This window comes from Zerene cesonia, chromosome Z (assembly GCF_012273895.1).
Source record: "Zerene cesonia ecotype Mississippi chromosome Z, Zerene_cesonia_1.1, whole genome shotgun sequence".
In the NCBI taxonomy this organism is placed as follows: Eukaryota; Metazoa; Arthropoda; class Insecta; order Lepidoptera; family Pieridae; genus Zerene; species Zerene cesonia.
The window spans coordinates 8,717,190-8,737,464 of record NC_052122.1 but is presented as its reverse complement, the minus strand read 5'-3'; the positions used below and the strand labels follow the sequence as shown (position 1 = coordinate 8,737,464).

The 20,275-nt window shown below is 32.0% G+C and overlaps 1 protein-coding gene across 2 annotated transcripts in view; it reads right to left on the bottom strand.

Moving 5' to 3' along the window:
- The window catches only part of LOC119835565 (homeobox protein araucan-like), an 85,184-nt gene that overhangs the window by 37,658 nt on the left and 27,251 nt on the right, over nucleotides 1–20,275 (bottom strand). Inside the window, exon 1 of one of the 2 annotated variants that reach the window (XM_038360473.1) lies at nucleotides 11,002–11,267. The exons of the other annotated variant lie outside the window; for it this stretch is intronic. Within the exon in view, the coding sequence (XP_038216401.1) occupies nucleotides 11,002–11,061 (60 nt within the window). The 5' untranslated portion in view covers nucleotides 11,062–11,267. Of the gene's footprint in view, nucleotides 1–11,001; nucleotides 11,268–20,275 lie in introns of those variants that run through there. 2 annotated transcript variants of the gene reach the window in all.

Below are 20,275 nucleotides of genomic sequence, written 5' to 3'. Positions count from 1 at the left end.
TATATGCTGTATTGATTACCACATGAAAAATTATTTTTGTGTGAAAAACTATGCCTAAGTTTTAAAATGACGGGTAAGTTACATATATGCATAACTTTAGTAGTAAGAGCATTGTTCAGTTCCTAAGGCTATAGAGTTATTATAAGTTATGGTTAGAATAAAATTAAAATGGAAAAAATGCAATTACAAAACCAACCAATAACACCACGAATAGCAATTTTATATGCAAAAAAGTACTGTGCATACTACATTAAATTATATTAGCGAACTTTAATTGGAATATAAATCCAAACCACGAATTCACGAAGCTTAATTAACCAACTGGATTAAAAAAACAACCGTTTCAGATTATTTTAATTTAATTACAGGCTGCCTTCTGTATTATATAGGCACTGTTTTACAGTAGGCATAAAAAACTACTAAAGTTTAAAGCTAAGTTGAAAGGTATAGAGATGCTCGTAATTATAAATATAATAAACCATTATATTAGCGAACACATTATCTCCACTACAATTTTGTCCCGGTTTGTCGACAAACGGGATATGTTAAATAGGACGTTATAATAATTAGATTGTTATCAAACGTTATTATATGAATTTCCGAAAATTATAAGAGTAAGATAAAAATATCGTGAGTTGCCGTAGATTAGGAATAGCCGTCGGCAACTGTGTAATCGAACTCTCTAAACGTAGGTCCTTTTAAACACGCCATTCAAATCGATAACCAATCATTATAATGATTGGCCTGTATCAGTTTGTTTTTTTATTGTACGCCGCTTGACGAACGGGAGTTTGCTTCAGTACAGGGTTTCATGCGTGCACCAACTACCCACAAAATGACGCCTAAAAATTACTACTTTCGTCGGAAAATTATACTGCCGTGGAGAAGATTTGGCTTGTGGGAAGATATGAATGAAACATGTTCGTACGATTGTTAGAGCGCAAAAAAACTCATGCTCACTCCATTGCGGTGCACCTACACAATGGGGAATTTATTAAAATGTTCATGAATATTAAATTATTTTTAATTGTGAATGTCTACTTGGAAACGAACGAACGGAATCAAAAAAAATATAATAATTCGCATAACTAATCCATATTCGATTTAACATGTTAATTTTAAATGATAAAAGATACCCCACCCCATGTTTTAATCCACACTTTCTTGGATTTGAAATATATATAACTGTATAATTGAGTCTAGACTATTTATTTGATTCCCGTATTGAGGAATTCTAAATAAATATTTAATGCTCCCATTTAGTTTTGGTGACTATAACTATTTCAAATAAGAAAAAATCAAAATCGGTTCATCCATTCGTGACCTACGATGCCCCAGACACAAACACTCACCATTCATACACACACTCACACAGACACATCAAACATATAACGCAGCCATTGTTTACAATTCGATATTTATAAATCCGATACTCTTTATTAAAATAATACTTAGAGTAACATAGCCTCATAATGTCGAATTAGTACGTCACGATGACTGCGTTGAAGATGGATATCTGATGCCCTCCAGGTGAGATCCATGTAATTTCGGTAAGCAGCCATCAACAGTAGCTAACGTTTCACGAAGACTTACGATTATGCTCTTTAATGTCAATTATGAATACTTATTCTTACGTGATATAAAGATGAGATGCACTTTTTTATTTGGCTTTATTGGAATTAAGATATGTTATAAAAAATAATACATTATAAAGCAACCGAGATCGAAGACAAACGAGTACAAAGTTTTGTTTTACCCTTGGTGTAGGTAATTTTTCAGAAATTGTAGTATTTCTTACATTTTTTGTGGTTAGGATCTTGGACTTCAAACGAAATGACGGGGGTTCGAGACGAGCGTGCAAGAAACAAATAGTTTTTTTCTTTTTTCCATGTTTTGCCGGAAACAGAAGAAACTTCCACTCCTTCTCCCTTCCACTTTCTGACCTTTAAACACCCTTAAATTATGTTTCCTTCCATTTTTGTAGTATTCTATTTGTTTTCCTACGATTATCAGCATCCTATCTTTAATTATTTGTTGTCAAAAATTGAGGGGTATCACACTTAAACAGTATTTACGCACAAAAAGAAAGAATAAAAATGTATTTATACAGTAGTACTAGAACACATATATATTATGTGTATCTTAGCATACCATATGATTAATATTTGTATATAAAGTGCCGAAGCTTTAATAATTTTTTATTGCATCCGAATGCCAATTAGTTCAAGAATTGAGGCCTTAAACATATTCCTTGAGGCGTCACAGTTTACTTGGCATACCGCCTCTGGATACTTGGCGTGATTCTTAAAGTGTATTAAAGTGAAATATGGCATGAAATTTAAATATAATGTATATGAAGAGGCTGCGTGAAATCCTAATGTGTGTGTAATGTTACGATCAAATGTATCTACTTATTGTGGTCAGTTATCAATGAACGTTTAAATCTATATTTATATTTAAATTATAGGGTCATGATTATTGAACATGGAATTTGAGGGGGACATAATTTAACCAAAATAAAAATAAAAATATTGACCAATCTGTCAATCAATTTGTATTAATCTTTAACATTATATTATCTTAAAATATGAAGGTTTAGTTCAGACAATGAAAAGCTAGATATAATATGTATACTTATATAATAGAACCTAGACGTTTCATGATATTATAAGGCATATAGGAATACATAGAGCTGTTTAAGTTTCGTTCAGTTAATCATCATCATCAGCCCATGTATGTTCCCACTGCTGGGACACAGGTCTCCCATGAGGGTTCAGGCCATAATCCACCACGCTGACCAAGTGCGGGTTGGCAGATGTCACATGTCGTCGAACTTTTTGCTTCTCGGACATGCCGGTTTCCTCACGATGTTTTCCTTCACCGTTTTTAGCAGTGGTAATATTTCAAATGTGCAGATAAATTGAAAATACAATTTATTTGCTGCACGCTCGCCTGGTCTCGAACCCCGACCTGTCGATTTTATGTCCGAGGTCCTCACCACTGAGCCACCACAAGTTCCGTTCAGTTAATACGATCATTCAAATCCTTCGATTTAATAGCGTTTTATTAAATTTAAATAACTATTTGTATGTATAATATATATTCATAGTGGTACCAATGAGAAAAAATAAAAAAGTTAACAATCTCACCGTTATCAGAGACACCGCGATAGTATTCTGTCAGAATATTTCGTTTGCAATATTTCTGTCAAAATCGTCCGTGGCGCGACTACCCCGATCGTCGCGTGTTTCGTAGTACAGGTACAGAATTTAGGTACATTTCGTTCAACCATTAGTTTGTTTACATTCTTTATGTTACCTTACTATATGTAGCTAGCTACACCTTGACGCGCTGTTTCACTGATTTTCTGCAATATTTCGACCATCTAACAGAATACATCTCACACCGAAAAGGTCAAAACAAATCCGTGATACATTATGGTCACGACTATAGTGCGTGAATGACGCGCGACACGACCGCCATCACACCGACACGCGACAAACAACATTAGCAATGCATGCAACGCGCCGTCGCCCCGGGTGCCGATCGCGCGTTGATAAATATCAATCGCGTCCGAAACAGCAATTAATGGTTATTTAACGCGATTCCATTCAATTATCGTCAGGCGTATTGCATCGATAATACTAATTGCCAAATTCCCAATAGTTAATACTCAATACTTCATTTATGGAAACAGCGAAACGTGCGAACCACTCAGCGTGATTGTTTGACGTGTGTCGCCCACTCGAATTGAATTTACAGAGGTTGAAGATCAACGCTTTATGTATCCGAGTTAACTATTAACAATCATAATTAAATTAAAGGTAATGGAAACGTGAAACTTGATGAATTAAAACATTGGTGGAATATTATAACATTTAACAAAGAAAATGTGGACTTACTTGGATCTGTACCTGCGAATAACCGTGTACGTCATTCATATCGAACTAGTAAAATGGAAAAGCGTCGAGTAATCGATCGCGACGAACACAATCTAAACGAAACGCAATCAGGCGAAACACAGCAATTTGAGAAGCATGTTCCATCTTAAATTATAATCGACAACTTCACTAAACAGCTTATAATCGCACTATGAATAATTAGTGACGTTAACGAATAAAAAAGACAATGTAACGCGTAACGCATTTAATTTTTACGGAAAATTTAAATTTAGGAGTTGATTTTTAATTGTTGATTGTTAAATGTGGCAATTTTAATCAATTAAAACAGTGTTGTTTAGATGCAAAATTAGTAAGTTTCATAAGGCATATACTATTTTTTATGAAATAATATTTTAACTGTATTAACTACTCAAAATAAAGCTTCTTTAACACTAATTTTAAATAAGTAATATTCGATTGGTTGACAATGGTTCATGCATCTCATAAATATATGTATCAAAAACTGCGTATAAATAATACTACATGTATAAAAAATAGGAAATGGTCAAGAACAAGATCAATTCACAGTTTAATTGCTAGCTAACGTAAATAAGTTACATTTATTAATTACCTGCTCGTTCAAATTTGAAAAAAATAGCTTGTAAGTAATTTCTTTTACTACAGCAAAACATATTCAAGTCAATAACTTCTAATTGATTATAGCGTATTCGTTACACGGTGTAATGGGCGACCCATGGAATGAAATAGGCTAAAATTTATTTGTTAGTAAGGTACCTACTGGCCGGCGGCTGCTCTGAGTTTGGTTTATAAATAACATTTAGCGGGAGGGGCGGGAATGCCGGATTATGAGGTCGGAGGACTCAATTAAACTGTGCTACCGGACCCGGCTTTTATTGTGGACTTTTGTGACCTCCCACCGGATTTCCAAATAAATGGACTCACTTTACGCAGAGTGCGTTTGCGAAATCCCCTTTAATGTCGTCCTTACGTATCTACGTTGTTATTGCGATATCGTAGCGTGATCGTGTAGTATAAAATTATAATATTATTACCACACCTGTGCCCTATTACCTTGTTAGTAAAATAATAAAAATACATGTTTAAATTAACTCCATAAGGACATTAAAACGTTCCTTTTATAAACAGCGCATTATATGAAAATTTAATTTGTTTTAATACATCTGCAAGGTTCAAAAACTATGCGAAAGATGAGCGTAATATTGTTGAAACCTTTTTATTAGGTATAATAAAGAGTAATTAACCCAAATTTTCACCTTTTGTGTTAAATTTATGCAGCGTTGTGTTTTTTGTTGTTTAAATAAAGCTTTTATTTACAACTAGGTGCTGTTAATTTTTTTCCACGAGACGAGAGAAGGTATTTTCATACACGTATCATTGTGCCATCTTAAGTAGCAAGTAATACATTTTTCATACAGCTAAGAAGATACGCTATTTTGTATAAATAATTCAATACATGTTCGTTTAATTATAAAAAGTAGCGACGAGGTGTTTTACCATTAATATTTCAGTTGGACTTCGTCACTCAAAGTAAATGGACATATTTTTTGTTAAGAATAGAAACCTTTTATGGACGTCTGACATATCATAGCCAGCATTTATGGAATCAACGTTATATATTTTATTTATCTTTTGGAACGTGTTAAAATTTCATAAAATGGTTACTCGCAGCGGTTATTGCGATCACCTATTTAGATACTTTTAAAATTATTGTTTCAAAATGCCATGTTCAACTATCAACGTTCAACTATAGACCATCGTTCAAGAGAATCCCTTAAAAATTTCTTATAATTTTTTTCGACTTATCAATTGAATCATCCAAGTCGAACGATAAGCTCCGATGCTTACCGTAATAATAATAAAGGGTAATGTCATTGCAAACCAAGTACAAAACACTATTCAATAATATAGGTTATAAAATTGTTAGTTCTACAAAATTCACTTTATATTGTAAATGAATTTAATAATTACTTCGGGCTATTTCCACATCGGATTAAAAGGGTTGGATTAGGTCGAACTATATAGTATATAGCTTTTTATATATGTTGTTCTAGTCACATAACAGTAAAGTGTACTCGATTCAGAACTCAGTGTAGTAAAAACTTATCAAAACGTAACACGCAATTGGAGTCGTGTGAAATTTAATGCATCATTGGTCCCTGGAATGCTAGTCCAATCCTACGGGTTTGTTTGCGTTTGCTTCTGAATCGCATAATCGCTATTAACTGCGCGGAGTCAAATTGAATGCTCAATTTAATTCGTTCAATTAGACGGAAAATTGTTACTGCTATTACCTTGTTTATACTCATATGAATTGTATTGTGAAATTGTTCTTAGGTAAGGGTTTGCATCGGATATTGATTTTTCCTATTTGCGTCGTTGTTGCTTTTACTTCTATATCGATCTTAGGGCAAGAAATATATAATGAGAAGCTATAGGTATACTGCAAACTTAACGCACATAGTTTCGCGGTTATATACCTATCTAATGCCTATTTATATGCTTAATACATAAGAATCATATATATAGGGACGTATTCAAAGGGTGGAGACAGTTATTTTAATTAATTATTATTGAAATTAATCTTCTGATCGTCCTGCTTTAGGACATCGACAGATCTTACAAGCGTAAAGACTTATACTTAACTTATGAATCTATCGATGTAATATGTGCGTATAGGTGATGACTTACAATAGAATACGTATTTGATCGCATCTATCGCAAAATGCTCATAATTACTGAATACTGACACAAACCAATATCGTAATAATTCGTTCTATACATTTTCAATGCTATATAATTACAGTGCGTTTCACTCTCCCCACTCAAAGCACAATTAACTATTTCTATGGAACATGAACGGAACAGAACTTTTTACACCCATCCAGACAATCAGAGAGCATTTTGTCTAGACATATAATAACCGCAAAGCGTAGTAACCATTCTATTCAATTAACATCGAAAACATCGGAAAAAAAGCCGTTCGGCCGTTTTTTTACTTGACGCGTCATATCTCGATGACAACTTACGCGAGTCTTAGCATCGTTCGACGATGTATTGTATTGAAAATATTTTAATCACCGATCAGTACTGAGAACACATGCGTTGGTATACATGTGACAACATCGTAATACTGCAATACTGCAAGCGAGGAATTCAGAATATCGGTTTAAAGAAATATCGTTCTCATACCTGCCTCGCTCTGAGTATCATGTCGGTCAGGTTTTTGTTTGTCCCAAGGCGTGGATATGATATTAATATTAAAGTTGTATACAGTATGTGACAATCAGACACACCAATATTTTTTATTATGTGAAACACACGGTATATGGGATAGTCAAGATGGAATGAATTTTGTTTTATAAAAGCTATAAGTATATTATAGTATAATATTATTAATTTTCAATATAAAACTGTAAGTTTTCTTCGCATTTTTACTTTTAATAAAATATTTTAAAATGTTTTATGATTTTATAGCTAGATACTTATTTCTTTCCTAATTATAATTGGAATATAAATACCTGTAGCATTTCCATTTGCTAATACTTTAACTACAATTTGAATGTCCTAAACAATGAATATAACTTGCGCCCTAACGCCCAACAAATTGTACACTTCTTCTGTTTTACTTGTTATTAATACATGTATATATTTTTAAGTTTCTGGTACAATTTTTGTTAAAGAGTAATAAATAAATATAATAATATTTATTTCATAGGTATGTATAAAATGCCTACGTAGGTTATATGGATACCTCAAAGCTTGCATTTATTTTATCGTTCATATCAAATGTCAATAGGCATATCCTAGAACAAACGTATATAACACAGGGATGTATATATGATAAATAATAATTATCGATAATTTCACATTAAGTGCTCTAATAACACCCTTTGCGTTGAAGCCGCCAACATGGCGTCCTGATTGATAAAATGCCAGGTCAGATAAGTGATAAGGTAATTCGATATACAGAGTGGTTTGTATTGAACGCAGCCATTTTGTGATATATAATGTACCTACTGGAAATCGAAGTGTCACTCATATGGTACGGTTCATAGGTGACGAACCGCTGCAAGTATTCTTAAACTAAATAATTTTTGTAGTATTTCAAATAAGTACCTTTAACATATTGAATAATTTTTAATAAATAATATTGAATATTGATGTTGATTAGTGGGCAGTTAGTGGAAATATTAAGTAGCCATTTAATGATATTTCTAGAAATATATATAGCTATATATGTTGGGGGTTTACGAATTGTTAAAATTAATTAATATGACATGCGTGTCACAATTGTTTTATAAAATTATCCACTGAATATATTTATAGCTTCCAAAATAAGCTTCACATTAACATAATAATAAATCACATAATATGTATAATCATAAAAACTCGCTTGACGCGTAGGTTATTATTTTTATAATCGTTATTTCAAAAAGTCCTCTAAAATTGAGTGACAATGTCATTCGAATGGACACAGCTATAAATTAACTTTTAATTTGTAGGTAAATAATCGAACGAATCGAGAATATAGATATAATTACCTACTTAATAAATTTTGTTACATTATTATTAAAGAGGAATAATCTAAAGACATCATATTGCTTATGTTATGAACTTTTATATAAAAATGATATTGATTAATAGTTATATTCTAATGAATATACTAACTATAATTATATATAAAATATAAAATTATAGAATAACTATAATTAGTTATGTTTAGAACATTAATTTAATGTATTTTATAAAACTTTTGCTTAGGTAGGTATTTCTAAATCATAAACTATGTGATGAACTCAAAAACCTACATATTTCACGGGCAGGTAACACATACATTAATCTAATTGAAGCTGGATAATCGAGAGAACCAAAAATATTATGGGCAGTGCAACCTAACATTTGTTTTAAAGCAATTCATCGATAATATATAATTGAATATTTTATATCATAGGAGTGAAGCCACTTGATAAAGTATGCATTTATTTATCCGAATGAAGCAGAGGTATCTCATGCTTTATACAATGCATATAGAGTAAAAATCAAAAGTACTTATTAAAATTAAGATACCTGTTCAATATTATGGTTTGTTCATACTATATAATGTAAGAATAGAGCATCAGGAAAAGGACTTGAAACTCGTGTCTTTATTAGTAGGTATAAAAGACAAAGCGTTTCGAATCAAGCCTCCTACAGACAACTGGCACAACTCTGCTAATGCGGACAGGCGAATGAATGGTTCACCTAATCATACATAACTGCATATAAATACATCACAGTTTCGGTAAAATTTAATGTTGACTGTATTTAAAATTGTATGCTTTGTGGAGTTGGAACTATTTTTAAGTAAATATATTTTCTGTCTTTAATTCTATTCTGTCTCACTGGATACATAATATGCCTCTTACATTTATGTGAAAAAGTATTTATTAGACACAGAATTTTAATATGTGTCACTAATTTTCTCCTTGTAGGATATTATGTATATTACGAATATACTTAGTGTAAATAAGTCTAATGAACTAAAAACAATAACTTTTTAATGAATTGACATATTGTTATCAACCCGATACAATTTATGAAATTAAAAACAACTCAAATAAGAATTGTTAATTCTAACATACACTGGTATTAATTAATATAAATGAACTCAAGCTTATAATATTAATTGTTACAATATACCTATCTAGTCAAATAACTAATTGATAAGATACTTAGTTATTTATTATAATTGAATAAAAAAAAAATACGATTATATACCGTAAATAAAACCAACTTCAAAGAAGAAGGAAATTGTAAAATCCGACTGTATTTTTTTGTTTTCGTTAACTCATAGCTTTTTACTGGGTTAACCGATTTCTATGAAACTTTTTTTATTTGAACTTATAATTTACACACCAATCGCCTGCTAAATGCATAATAAATATAATAATAAATTAACAGATACGTATTTGAGATACCTTTTAATAAATGTGAAAATAAAAATATCCCAATAACAATTATATAGATGTTATTATATTAATATGGTCTAATAATATTGAGTACATATAGTACAATGTTAAATGTTACAAAAAACATAACCTAATATAAATTTAAATTAATTGTACTTTTACTATTAAAAAGTTAGTTTTGCTCGCTACTAAAGGCACAAACGACATAATCTTCATTAAAATATAGGACTCAGAAATACTACTTGCCCAATTAATTTAACAAGCGTATAAGCTTATTTGAATTGATAATCATTTATTATATATAGTTAATTATATTATATATAGACAAGTCACAAACATCAAATATAATATATAACTATTATTTATTTATGATCTCCGTATTTTGACATCCGTATTTAAGTATATACAAAAAGAGTTCTTTTTTTACAGTCCTAAGTATGTAACTAATATTATTTATAATTATCTATTTATAAACAGTTATTGAAAGGATATATAAATAATATATCATTGCTGAATCTAAATTAGTAAAATGGATTAACAGCTAAAAAGTAAGGTAGAGTTTATAATAGACAAGTTAATTTAAAACTAAGTGTGTATGCTTCCTTAATATAAGTCAATAACACTCACTTGAAATCATCAAAGATGATAAATTTATAGCAAATAATATTGAATTTATACGAAATGAATAAGATAGATGTTTAATTTTAATGACTCTGGATTATTAACTTACTGAGCTGTCACGCGTCCGTCGGTAGACCTAATCATTAATAAATCCTTTTAATTTTCATATTAAACTGACAGTAATTGTAATCGTAAGATATTTAATTAGTCAATTGATTCATTATTCATGAAATAGAGAAGTCTAATGCAAAATTATTTATCTGTTGTCAATACAAGAAAACTCTATAAGAGCTCTACTTAAAAAAAACAAAATGTAGAGCTGATTTGCTAAATTATAATAAAGCTTAGGCTTTATTATACGTTTGTACACCTACTACACTTGTTGATTATTTAATAAGTAAACAGTGTCAACTGTATTTTAGCTAATATTAAAGTTACTTATGATTATTTATAAATGGAATAATGGTGGCTATGATAGAACAAGCAGAAATTGTAGGCATATGACAAACCTGCGAGGCGGGCGGATATGAGTAGCCAAACTGAGCGTACGCTGCCATAGGGACGATCATATGGGCGGCTTCACAATACACTGTCTCTCAAAGTCTATCACGGACGGTTACGCTATGTCTATACGGTAAATAATTTATATTATCACAGTTTGTTTGCGCGGCGGGTTGCGCGCTGCCATCCCCGCGCGTCAGGGTGAATCTCGCACTCGCATGACGGACCACATTCGTCCGACCGACGAACACCTTTGCACGTTTAACTCTCAACACAGACTGGCGCGCGTCAGACCGTAAACGCCCCTCCACTGTAGGAATAAACTATTTACGCCCCACCCATCGGGCGGATCCGACTCGCGTCACCCAATCACGGAACCAGTTTTCTATCCTTTTCGAAGTGGCATCAGAAAATACGGGCGCCCATTGGTTGAGATATCCCCACCGCGCGTTAGCTCCGCCTATCGCAGCCTTCCCTGCGTGCAAGGTGGGGGGTAAAGAAAAAAGCGGTATAGTCAGAGTGATGTTTATGGGTTTTCGGCGACGCAGTCGTGGAGTGTTCGACGAGCAAACAAATCTGTAGTGGCAAAAAAATGACTTGACTCAGGACAAGTTTTTTCGCCTTGTCAGATGTATGCGTCGTATTGTCCTAACAAGTGAAATACCTCAAAAGTAAAATGGTGTATTTAAAAAAAACGTAACTCATGTAAGAACTATACGATTTGAAATATAAGCTGTTGTAGACATATTATTCTCAATTTGCAATTTGCACATAGTAGTTATAAAATAATTTTTGAGTATTTTCAATTATGGAATAAAGACGAGATCTAGAGTCAGTAATTTAAAGAAAAATATGAAATAGACACTGATAGGTAAGTCACATATAGGTACACATAGGTATGACATATAGGTATGTATCTTTACACATGATCATTCAAGTCAAATATTGACATGTATTTAAGAGATAATAATGATCCTTAAATGCTTTTACTTCAAATTAAGCGAAACATACTAAGCTCCCGGTTGTCGCTCTATATTTATACTGCGCTCTATATTAATACAACTAAACGTAGAGTCACATAACGAAGATTTTCTATGCCGCGGCTGGTCGTGTAAATTCTACCACTCTTGAAGTAATTGTTTTTGAAATGCCGAACTGTTTCCAGCGATATCAAATAGATGGCGCTTCACCGGTTACTAAAAATTCAGAGCTCCTACTGCGCAACTCCACGTATTTGCAATGTATTGCCAATTTAGGTATATTTCGCTCTTTTCAGATAAATAAGTGTTAAGTTACTGGTAATTTTTACTTTAAGCTTCACCTGTATGTTTGTACGTTTGTATGTAACCGACTCCTATAGACTCGATTTTGGCTATAAACGAACAGATTAGATTTAAACTTGTATGCACTTATTCAAATGTAAGAATACAATAATATAGTCCGAAACGTTTGGCGCCTTAATAAGGTGAAATAAAAATTGGATGTATTTTCATCTGTGATAGCATCTTACATCTATACGAGATATTATGACAGATTATTTAATGTGGAATAGTACCTTTAGATTAAAATATCTTTAGTGAGAAATCATGCAACTGAAATTGCAATAAGATTAACAAATTGCATAAATGCAATAAATAAAAATCTTTAAACAATAATTTTTTATATCAGATTTTCATGTTGGTATTTTGTACTCCTGTTTAATTAAAGGAATATCACTACTACTATCTGTTAAACAACTTTATTAATTAACCGTCCGTTTATTTCATTTTACGATGAAACTAAACCAAATTCCTTAAAAACACCATAAACTAGAAAAATATGCAGTAATTTGGTTAATGTTAATATAGCAATAATTCCATTGCGTTTGAAAACCGTTTTTATAAAAGTAAATAATATGTAATTTTAACATTACTTAAGTTTCGCGTGCAGGCCTCCCGGCGTAGTATTGCAGCCTTACAACAAGTTGTATTTTACAAAGCGGTATTTTGAATACGCATTTAATTACAGCACTTGAAAATAGGTGATAAACACTGAATACAACATTTACAAATGTATGCAACAATACATCATAATTATGCACGCTATAATGTACCCTGTTGCACTATAATTAGAAGTTAATTACGTTACTCTAAAACCGAGCACTGTTAAAATACATGTGCATATATATATCGTTAATAAGGATGTGAGATTTTGTATTGATAAAACTCTCGTTAGTATGTAGCTAACTGTTGAATACGTAATTGACTTATAATTGCTAAGGAACTTATTTTTTTATTTAATTACGTACATCAGTACTTGAACGGCACCAGTTATAATGAATAATATTATTCAAATTGTTTTCTTTGTTTATTAAATAGTCACGGTAAAAGATGACATAGAACCAATTTTGATACTTAAGTTTCGAGTGACGTATCTTTACTATTGTACAAGATTCTTTTCGGCAGTTGTGAAAATAAAAGCTTAGTTAATGTCATAAATTTAGTAAATCTTTCAATTTTTAGGAAACTTGTTCTGTGTGCGAGCGATAAAATGACGATTGCGTAGTTATTAATTTACCTAAGCTGTTTGAGTTATTAGAATAGGATAAGTAAAATTATTGTAAACTAGCTGTTCGCCTCAGCTTCACCTGTGTTAAAATATAGCCTTTGTCACTCAGTGAAGATGTAGCTTGATAATCGTGTAAGAATTTTTGAAATCGGTCCAGCAGTTTTTGCGTGCAAACGTTTCAAATATATAAAAATACGAAAGTTCATAGATAGAAAACATCGCAACTGTATCAAACAACACTTAATACCTACAAATGAAGTTTTACAAGATGACAGCATTGTTTTCGGATTTCACCGAAATATATTTGCTGCTCTGTACCTATTTAAAAATAATGTTAATATAGTTGTAGGTGTGTTATTCAACCGCCAAAATCAGCTTGGTTTTATCAAATTCATCTTTATCAATGGATCGATACATGTGTTAATGTGGAATTGCTAATGTATAGATGGTACGATAGCCATATCTTTTATTTTCGTCCATTTAATGTTTTATTCTTAGACAATCTGATTTTTACAAAGTTAAGGATGTGATATGATTAATTATAATTATTACATGTGTTACGGAATTAATAAAGATTTATATATAGTAACATTGGAAAGAACATGGGTTTATTTAATGTATAATTTATAGGTACAATAATAAATATAACGTTGAAGTTATATAAGTAGGAATGTAATAACCTACCACTACCACCACCTAATTAACACAGTCATATATAATGTATATGTTTACCTACAACCTATCAATAGGATAAGAAAAAATGTAAAAATTGAAATAATTCATTATTCTTTATTAGTTGTGAATCTTTTCAAAGCTCTCTTTATTATTATATTTTAATAATACATAATTGCGCTGTTGTTTATTTTTTCTAATAAAAAACAAAGCAAAGGTAATAACTTGATGTAACGGTTAATAAAATATTCATAATGCATGAAATATACGTATGTATTGCCACTTTATATAAAAAATAAATAGAAATTAACTTCGAACAGAAGTAATCACGAAGGTGCGCGGCCACGCGATATTTGTAGTGACTTGTATTAAAAAAAAATAACATAACTCATCTAGATATCGTATTGGACGACTCGTTGTATGATAATTACACATTTATTAGTGTTTTTAGGTTTATCGTATTGAATATTGATATTATTAATGAAATAATATTATACTAGCTGGCTCGGCAAACGCTGTTGTGCCTTATTCTTATCATTTAGGGGAATCAAAATGGACGTTGTAGACCGTCAGACCTACTCAATATGGCCACAAAATTTCACTTGAATCGGTCCACCCGTTTCGGAGGAGTATGGTAACTAACATTGTGACACGAGAATTTTATATGTGCAGTTTATCATTCTAATAGTTTCATTAAATACCTATGTAATTAGGTTCCTATAGGTATAAAATTATATAATAATAATAATACCTATGTAATTAGGTTCCTATATGTAAATTATTATAAAATTTATTGGTTTAATGGAGACGTTGAAGTTATTTAAAAGAGGCGAGTTACCCACTCGCCTCTTTTTAATTAGAAGTAATGTTACCAACTTATGCTTAAGCTAATAATTCATATTAATAAAAAGCACAGTAAACATTCGCATTATTACTGTTGTTATATGTACACAATATGTTTCATAGATATAAGATGTACCGACGCTATATAGGTAGGTGAATGAAAAATATAGCCTATAGCAATCAGGGATAAGGTACATATCGAACGGTGAATTTTTAAAATTAGTCCAATAGCTCCTGAGATCAGCAGATTCAAACAAACAAACTCACCAGCTTCATATTATCAAAAGACAGGTATAGATGAAAAGATTAAATACAAAGGCTCTGATCATTACTTTATGTGTTTGTTTCTGAAATTGTTATGTTTGACTATACAATCAAGTTATTAAATATATTATGTATTCATTTAAAATAAGATCGGTTAGGCTTTAGTGTAAAGATTATTTTAAGGTATAAAAAGAGTCAAATAGTAAAAAATATTCTTTAACTAACTTTAATACTCCAAAAAACCCTAGACCTATAATTTGGTTAGTACATTCCCCAATGTCCGATTCAATTGTTCACTGGCAAACCAAATTTGCTATCTGAGCGCAAATCACTTTAGACCAAAAGGTTAGTGAGTTTTCGAGTCCCGTATTGTATAAAAAATATATGCGTGATCTATAATGGCCTCCCGCGGCTTCGCCCCCGTGGCTCTCGTACGCAGTAATGCAGGGACAGTAATTTATATATATTATAATACTTCTAAACAAATATTTCGATGGAAATGTACAGCGCGTGTGTACCTACTGTGTTATGGCATAGCTGTGTTATTTGGTGAGCTTGTTGAATGTGTCTTAATAATTTTATATCAATGCCATTTGTGATAATGTCACCTAGGGTAAGTCTCAAGTTGTAATTTTTCCAAAGCAATAAAATATAAATAAAATCGAATACGTAATTTAACATCAAATACATAGAAGTAAAAAGCAATTACCACATATTTTCATATTGTATTCAAACTAGCTGCTCACCGTCCGTTTGCGATACATATTTTTTAAAGTTATTATTTTATATCAAGCGTAGACTAATGCAACCCACAGATCAGTAAAAGCCGCTAAACTGTTCTTGATTAAACATAATTGGTTTAAATAACACGTATTTCGAAATGAAAGATTGTATATCGTTTTGTCTTAAAGCGTAACCGTTTAAATATAAATGTAAATAACAAATACAATATTGTTTATATCTACATATTAATAAAACTGTCCCCTATTTCGTTGTGGTTTTAAAACATAGATATCTAGTTTTATTACTAAGCTCATAATCACCTTGAACTCAATATCCATCAGCTAACAACCAAACTATCAAATGTGATAATATTATAATTATAATATCGAGCAGGTGCGCAGCAATCAATTGTATGACACGTTTAAAAGGAGCGGTAATGAAGCGTCCTGTGACCACAACATTAACGCAAATGTCCCGTCGACCACGCTAACTAAACATATCTTTACATCTTACTTCCAGAGAAAAACAATAAAAAAAACTTTGTCACTAATTGCATATCCATAGCCCCTAGTATCAACACATCCGATCGCTCGACGTAAGAGATTTCGAGGTTGCACTCCAGTAAAATGAACCTACTGCTCATGGGATAGGGTTGGTAATCACATGATGCCCGGCGCACGCCTGGCGCCAAGACATCTGTCATCGTTAATAAGAAGCAATTTGAGCTAATTTCGCATTTTTGGAATTTAACTGAGCGCCCATGCGTCTCACTCTCACTGCAGGAAGTTAAATAAAAACAAGCATTAAATAATAAGACGGTTGACAGCTCGTAGTTTTTGTGTGTAACGCCTACTAGGCGTTCGGAAGGCATTACGAGTTATTTAGAGCTGAGTTTGATAAACAGATATTTGCAGATGTTGCAATGAAATTGAATAATTGCATACATGTTTTCTATAAAATGTATTTACATGCCACGATCCCAAGGAATTTGCATATAAACCCACATTATCTATCAATTGCTTATTGAACCGATGCCAAAATTAATTTATTTTATTGCTCATAAGTTTACCTAAATTATATCATAAGTAAATTATGAATCTCCCTCACGTTAAATTTTATAAAACGTTTGAAATATTTTAAATAAGTGAAATAAACTTATCTTAAGAGCCGAGATAATATATTGATTTAGATGTAAGTGATTTGAACTTTAACAGCGCGAATAAAAAATATAGACATAACATAACATACAATGAATGTACAGAAAGTTTTTTCTATAATAACGAAGCATGATTTCAATTATATAAATAGTAAAAACCCTTGATGTAAGATCATTTATTACCGCACTAATTCGCTAGCAAGTGCTGTGACATTTGTTCGAGATATTTTTCACCAATCATTTAACATGACAATTTTACACTGTTCGTGGGCGGCTAGCTGGACTAATTATAAAACAAGTGTTAACATTATGCTGTTTCTACACCGCGCTTCAAGGCCTCAGCAACTAGGCACTCGCGGTTTATTCATAAGAGTCATGCCAAGCGATCGTTCCTGATATGAAACGCACCATGGGAAGTTCACGACGTCAATACCGTGTGGACAAAGCATTAAGGCTTGCGTGAACGTACGTTGGAAAACGCTCAGCTTAGATATTTATGAACATGTGTACATAATTAATTTTTACGATGCATCAGATAAGGAGCAGTCGGCCGCTTCGCTTGTGTTGTAAAGGTCACTTTACCAAACGCTGAGACAATACAATATCGTTGACGTGTAAGCATGTTTAGGAAACGCTTTTCCATAAATGTAGAATACGTTTACTAATAGTGGCGACGAATTTTAATGAGCTCTGAAATTTACTCATTTGTTTTAGTGTGGATAAGGTATATTTCAACAATGATGTAGTTAGGAATAAAAGTCGGAACTCGTGACAATTTTAATTGGTGGTATAGCTTCGTTGTAAGAAAACGATTTATAGAAGCTTATTATACATAGGGGTAAATATATATTATATTAAGGGTATTTTGTTAAATTAACTGATGCTTTTTAAAATTGTTCATTCACATGTATCGGATTACGTTTGCTAACACTATAACATTATAAACGCGAAAGTTTGTAACTATGGAGGGATGGATGTATGGATAATTGGTTACTCTTTGACACAAAAACCTGTGATGGGATATATTTAAATTGGTACAAATAGATTATAGTCTGAATTAACACATAAGCTATATTTTAGGCGGATATTTTGAGATTTAAGCCGCAGGTACCAGCTCACTCTTGATATTAAAGCTGGAACGACTATTTATATCCAGAAACAATATTATCTACTTCTACTTCACATTTTCAATAGTCCCATGGGTGCTTGTACCATTTAATCAAACGTTATATCAATGGCCCAAGGCGACTAAAATCGCTTCGTCGTAACGCCACCATATAATGAATTTCATCCATACAAGATACAATTTACGAATCAACAATGAGTAATTCATAGTTATTAGAGTTCAAGCATTCTGAGCATCAATTATTTCACGCTCCTATAAAATTACAACTCTTTATTAAGTACTTATTGCTCCCGCGCTGCTATGTGGAAATATTGCGTTTAAAAAATGTGGGAGAGGAAGTTCTAAGAAACAATATGAAAAGCATTGCAAAATTCTTAGAACTAAATCAAACTACCCCAAATTCATTCCCCAAATTGTAATAATAATTCCCGAATACTGCAATTAAAGTATTTTTGACACGTCATATATTAATTTATGTATATATTATATACCATCTCCTTGGTTCTTGTGTTGATCCAAATAAAGGAATTTCTATTTCAATTTGTCCTTTATCTCATTAATTCTAACAATACAACTATCTTGTATACTAGTAGGACTCTATTACTTTCCTCCCTGTCTGTCAGTTCAGAACGTCCCTGAAATAGGAGAACGGCTTCCTTTCTTTTTTTTTTTGTCATAGCGGGCACCTGAGCTGGTGGTTCACCTGATGGTAAACGATCACCACCACCCATGAACATTTTATGTTATAATTTGAATATTGATAATACTAGTTAGCGCCACAATTTACAATTTGACAATATTTAGCGTGCCTGCTACATTGTTAATAATGATAATTTATTATTAATTCGGATAATTGTGAGAATTCAAGATGTCTGTATCTTTTTTTAAGTTATGTAAGCGAGCAAGCGAGCTGGTGGTTTGACTGATACTAAGCGAACACAATCGGGCATGAACATAGAAGTAGGGCAACTGCAAAAGTCTGCGTAAGGGATAATGACAAGGATAGGATTGATGATAGGAATGGAGTAGAAACGGGGCCACCGACTCCCCCACAGCGATCGAACTGCAATAGCATTCGTGGACACTACGTGGTAGAAGGTACCCGGGACGAGATGGCCCAAATCGTGCTAAAGCGTGCTCGGCAAATCTGACTGAATAATAGCCGGAAACATACAGATAGTCTCGAATAATAAATAAGCTTTTAACGGTCTAAGTCGCTAAAAGTAGCTAGTGTGCATATCATAAATAAAAAATACGAAATATGGGATATTTTATTAAGCACCTGGCGACCCGCATGTTAACTTCCTTCGCTATAGGTACGTCTAGTAGTTGATATGATGACCTCCTCGGTTCTACAATTAATTCAGTACAGTATGTAGGGGCTAGATAAGTCAAAAATATTTAAAAAAAATCATCAGACATCAGACAGTCATACATATGCCTCAAACTCAGAACTTAGCCGTTTTTGAGAATAAGTAAAAAAGTAAAAAAAATATAAAAGTATTGCATATTGTAATATATTATAAATAAGTACGTGGAAATTATTTATTGATTATTCAAATTACTCTAGCAAAATGTATAAAAAATCCTAATACGTATTCCTTCTTTATAAAATAATTTGTTACGAAATAACAGACTTCCCCCTAAATAATATTGATTCGTTTGTTTGTACATACTGTATTGTCTCCTTCCTGTCTAATCCGTTTGACAGCATTACCTACTCCAAGAGCAATCACATTAGATATCAAAGTAGGGACACTAGAGTCTAGAGTTTATCGTCTGAACAGTTATTTCAAATTGGAATAATTTTCTATTTACAATTATTTTACGCTTAAAACTGTCTCAACGGTGTGAAAACATTTGAGCCGATATTAAACAATTCATTTTTAATTAATTGCCAATTGTAATTATATATATGTATATATTTACAACAGCTCAGCATATACACACG